Genomic DNA, 4473 nt, shown 5'->3' on the forward strand with positions numbered 1-4473 from the left:
ATAAGTTACCATTTGTACTATGAAAGATACAGACGCTGACAAATGTACCCGTATACGAATAAAACGACAATTGTAACCACGAAAAATGACCTTCGTGTGCCAACAGTACCCTAACGGACCAATTGTGTAACCAACATTCGGGTACTCTTGGCACACGGAGACCATCTTCCGTGGTTACAATTGTCGTTTTATTTTTATATGAGTATATTTGTCAGTATCTATATCTTTCATGGATAAAAATGGTAATTTATTTAAAGAAGTTGTAATTCTCAAAGGAAGTTATTAAGTTATTTTCATATTTTATGTAAATTTTTAATTTTTCATCTCTATATTTTACTATTTTACTATATCATTTGTTTAGTACCTAATAATTATAACGAGATCAATGCAAATTGAACAGAATCATATTAGAACAATGTTCTTGCTAAAGCATCCAAGTAGAAAACATCACCCACACCCAACCTATTATTTATTTCCCATAAACACCTCAATGTTTCATTCTGTTCAATTCATGATATATATGGAGTGGGAACCAAGAAAAGACTGTTCTTAATTCCAGACACAGATCCAAATGTTTCACTGACATCTAAATCCTGTGCTTTGATTCCTTTTGGAACTTGCCAATTGAAGTGGTAAAGCAACTTAGCCAAAGCATACTCAACATTTGATAAACCAAAGGAAATTCCTGGACACATTCTTCTTCCGGCGCCAAACGGAATGTACTCGAAATTCGATCCTCTGAAATCAACACAACTGCCATGGAACCTTTCCGGTTTGAAGCTCAACGCATCATCCCAGTGTTTAGGATCTCTCCCTATCGCCCATGCATTTACTATCACTTTCGCCTTCTTCGGAATATCGTAGCCATTAACCTTGGTTGCTTCAGTGCATTCTCTTGGAAGCAACAGAGGAACTGGAGCGTGTAATCTTAATGCTTCTTTGATTACTGACTTTAGGTAAACAAGTTCTTCCACGTCATGCTCACGTAATAGTGTTTCCCTTCCTCTGATTTCAGCTTGTAACTTCTTCATTGCTGATGGGTTTCTCATCAATTCCATCATTGTCCATTCTAGTACTGTTGATGAAGTATCGGTCCCTGCCGCAAACATGTCCTAAATAGGTGTCCAAAACATGTTTTTCATTAATTCCATGTTTTTCACCTTTTTTTTTCTCATTTGTAAAGTAAATTGACATGTATTTTTATAAAAAAATATTATTTTTAGTTTCCATTGATGTTATTATTTATGAATTGGGAACTAGGCCTATTTGATCTTCTCCTGATGTTGAAGATAACGAAGTAGGATTAATTCCTGGTAATTGTGATGTTATGATTAATGACAAAGATAGAAAACCTTAATTCTCAATCCTTGCCAAGATACCTTTTTTAGTATTTGTTACCTTTATTTTTTGTCATTTAATTTTTTGCCTATCATCATCTTTAATCCCTGATTCTCATAACCGATAACACGTATACCTCACTGCAATTCCTTTGAGAGACGACTCGAGATATAATACTCTTGGTATTTTTATTAGTTTGCATTCATGACAAACAGAAATTAAACTTTGATTCGAATCATGTGTCGGTTTGGAACTATACTTGCAACAAAGCGATTCTTTTATTAAAGAAATTCTGAACCGATATTTGGCCTGCGTTAATTACCACACTTAGTTAGGTACTATGATGCACGGACACTGATACAGACACAGGAGATGCTGACACGCGAATTTTAAAATCTTATAAAATACGAGAATATGCATACATATAAAATATAAAGTATTTTTAGATAAATCGTAATAATATTTTGATATTTTATTAATATTAAATTATAAATTAATTTTTAATTATTTTTAATATTTTATTTTAATTATATAAAATATTTAAAATATTTTTTATTTTAATAAATAATAATATACGTTATTTTTAAATTTATTTCAAGAATAAAACTGAACATACTGATACTTAACGATATTTAAGTATATCTAAAAAAAATTTTATTTTTTTATTAAGACACAGTTGGATACAACAGATATATGTATCCGATGAATATTAATAAATGTCGTATCTAAAATGGTGGAAACTCACCTGCAGTCGATTGCAGGTGAAGTTGCTTCTGGATCGTTGACACGTGTTATTGTATGGTTAAAAAAAAACCGATTTATTTTATATAAATGGTTTATTTAAAAAAACCGATTTGAATAAATCAAATAACTACTTTTAAAATAATTTAAGGAAAAGTCTAGGGGGCCAGCAATTTTATCAAATTCTGGCCAGCATGTAACCATCAAAGAAGAGTGAGCCATTGGATGAAATCTCACATTAATCTCACACCATTAAAAGTCTCATTGATGGCTATTTGATGGCTATAAATCCCAAAATTGCTGGCCCCCTAGCATTCCTCATAATTTAAATTCTTTCTGCGTGGTATTCCTAAATTCCTAACAGATGAATTTGATATGTTAAAATATATCCGACATGTACAACAACTCGGCAAAGCGTCGCGGGTTTCATATGCCAAAATTAAAAGACAAATTAAAAAAATAACGGTGGCATCATAACTAGCATGCAAGATTATAAAGCAAAACAATACTGATTACCCAAATTATTGCTTTAATACTGTCATCTGTAAGTGGAACTTGAAGATCTCCACTTTGTTGGATCCTGAGCAGAACATCGATCAAGTTTTCATGCCTTTTTTCTCCCACCACCATGCCTTCTTTGGATCTCATCTTCAAATTCACTTTATGCTCTCTGATAATATTCTCCAAGATCAAGTCCTGCTTCTTTTGCAGCTCCATTTTCGCCTTGTCCATTGTCACAACTTTAAGGCAAGGAAACAAGTCAACCAAGTCAAACCCTCCAGTCATCTTCGCCACTTCTTTAACCACACCTACAAACTCTTCATGGTCCTTAGTTTTGTTACCAAACGTTGCCCTTGAAACTGTTGTGCTAACCATGGAAAACACTTTCTCACTAACATTAACTTCAGAACCTACACATGAATGAATAGATTCTATGAGGTTACATACTTCTTGCTCCCTTATGAAGGCAAAAGATTGAACCCTCTTGGAACTTAGAAGCTCTAAAGTGCACATTTTCCTAATTTGTCTCCAATAATCACCATATGGGGCAAAAGCAACATCTTTTGAACCATAGGTGAAGATTGCAACAGAGTGAAACTCTGGCCTTTGGAGAAAAGCATGATCATGTGTTTTCATAATCTCTTTTGCAACATCTGAAGATGAAACAACTACAGCAGAAACTTGGCCTAGTTTAAGGTGCATGATGGGGCCATATTTGAGTGATAGATTTTGGAGAGCATGGTGTGGAAGTGAACCTGCTGATGCTAGTTGATGGAGGTTTCCTATGAGAGGGAGCTTCCATGGTCCTGGTGGAAGTTTCTGGGTATGGCTATTTTGTTTTAGGTTCTTTGTTAGCCATAGGGTTGTTGCAAAGAGGATAGAGATGATGATTACGTAGGAAAATTGGATTTCCATTATTGCTTGGTTAGATGGGATTTGTAGGAATAGTTCAGAGAGTGAAGAAATGTACTGAAAAAATCTTCTCCCTTCTCATCTGCGTACACATACATATATTACATTATTGGATATAATTGTATACTATTAAAAATATTAATAATACTAATTAATGGTTATAAATCACAAAAATTATTGGCTTCTAACACTCTTAAAAAATTTTTCAAATGTTAGAGAAATATTAGTCTTTTGATAATTTTGTCTATTGATCTTTATTATAAGATTTATTATAAGAGTTTATTACAAGAGAAATGTCAGGTAGTTATTAGAATTTATTATTTTTGCTCATTACTTAATTATCAACTTAAATTTTTTTTTGTTTAGTAATTCAATAATATTTTTTATCCCATATTTTTAAATATTAAATACTAATTAATAATTAAAATAATAAATTATGGAGTATATACTCATTTTGGTCCTCAAAGAATTTTAGACTGAATACTTTAGTCTCCAACTAAAATTAATTATTCGATTGGTCCCTAACAATTAACTCCATCAGTCACTTAGGTCTTTTACTCCGTTAACTCTAATGGAGGACAAAATAGTCCCTAACAACTCTAATAGGAGACAAAATAGTCTCTGATCCCCTCTGTTCGGAAACGACAATGTTCTCTCCCAATTTCCATCATATCTCGCATAGCACTAATAGTCTAACACTGTAACTTCAAACTACACAACGCACACTATAAATTTAATGTTCACAAGAAAAAAAATTCTCAACTTGTTCTCAACCAATTCATACTCAGGAAACTAATGCCTATGTCTCTCAACTAGTTGTCGTCTTCCATGGATCCTATGAATTTAGACAGCAAGTCTGATTTGTTAAGACCGGTTGTTATCGTTGCCATCTCCCTCCTCCTCTGTCCTATCATCTCCATGACCACATTGTCCACCACTCCGATCGCTTCCTTCAGCTTCTTTTCCGAAAAATCGCTTCAG

General features: G+C 33.2%; 1 protein-coding gene across 1 annotated transcript; it reads right to left on the reverse strand.

The window, feature by feature from the left end:
• Nucleotides 1-383: 383 nt before the first annotated feature.
• On the reverse strand, nucleotides 384-3570 carry LOC107482870 (cytochrome P450 71D8-like). Its single transcript, XM_016103460.3, has 2 exons — nucleotides 2596-3570; nucleotides 384-1112 (listed from the first exon to the last, which is right to left on the reverse strand). The coding sequence occupies exons 1-2, from the start codon at nucleotides 3493-3495 to the stop codon at nucleotides 510-512; spliced, it is 1503 nt and encodes a 500-aa protein (XP_015958946.1). The 5' UTR covers nucleotides 3496-3570; the 3' UTR covers nucleotides 384-509.
• Nucleotides 3571-4473: the final 903 nt, after the last annotated feature.

Source organism: Arachis duranensis, chromosome 4 (assembly GCF_000817695.3).
Source record: "Arachis duranensis cultivar V14167 chromosome 4, aradu.V14167.gnm2.J7QH, whole genome shotgun sequence".
Classification (NCBI taxonomy): domain Eukaryota; kingdom Viridiplantae; phylum Streptophyta; class Magnoliopsida; order Fabales; family Fabaceae; genus Arachis; species Arachis duranensis.

Bases quoted from the DNA above. Each gene is read 5' to 3' on its own strand.
- LOC107482870 (XM_016103460.3), bottom strand. From the start codon at position 3,495: ATGGAAATCCAATTTTCCTACGTAATCATCATCTCTATCCTCTTTGCA. The intron at 1,113-2,595 runs GTAATCAGTATT...ACACCTATTTAG, and splicing joins GTATTAAAGCAATAATTTGG to GACATGTTTGCGGCAGGGAC.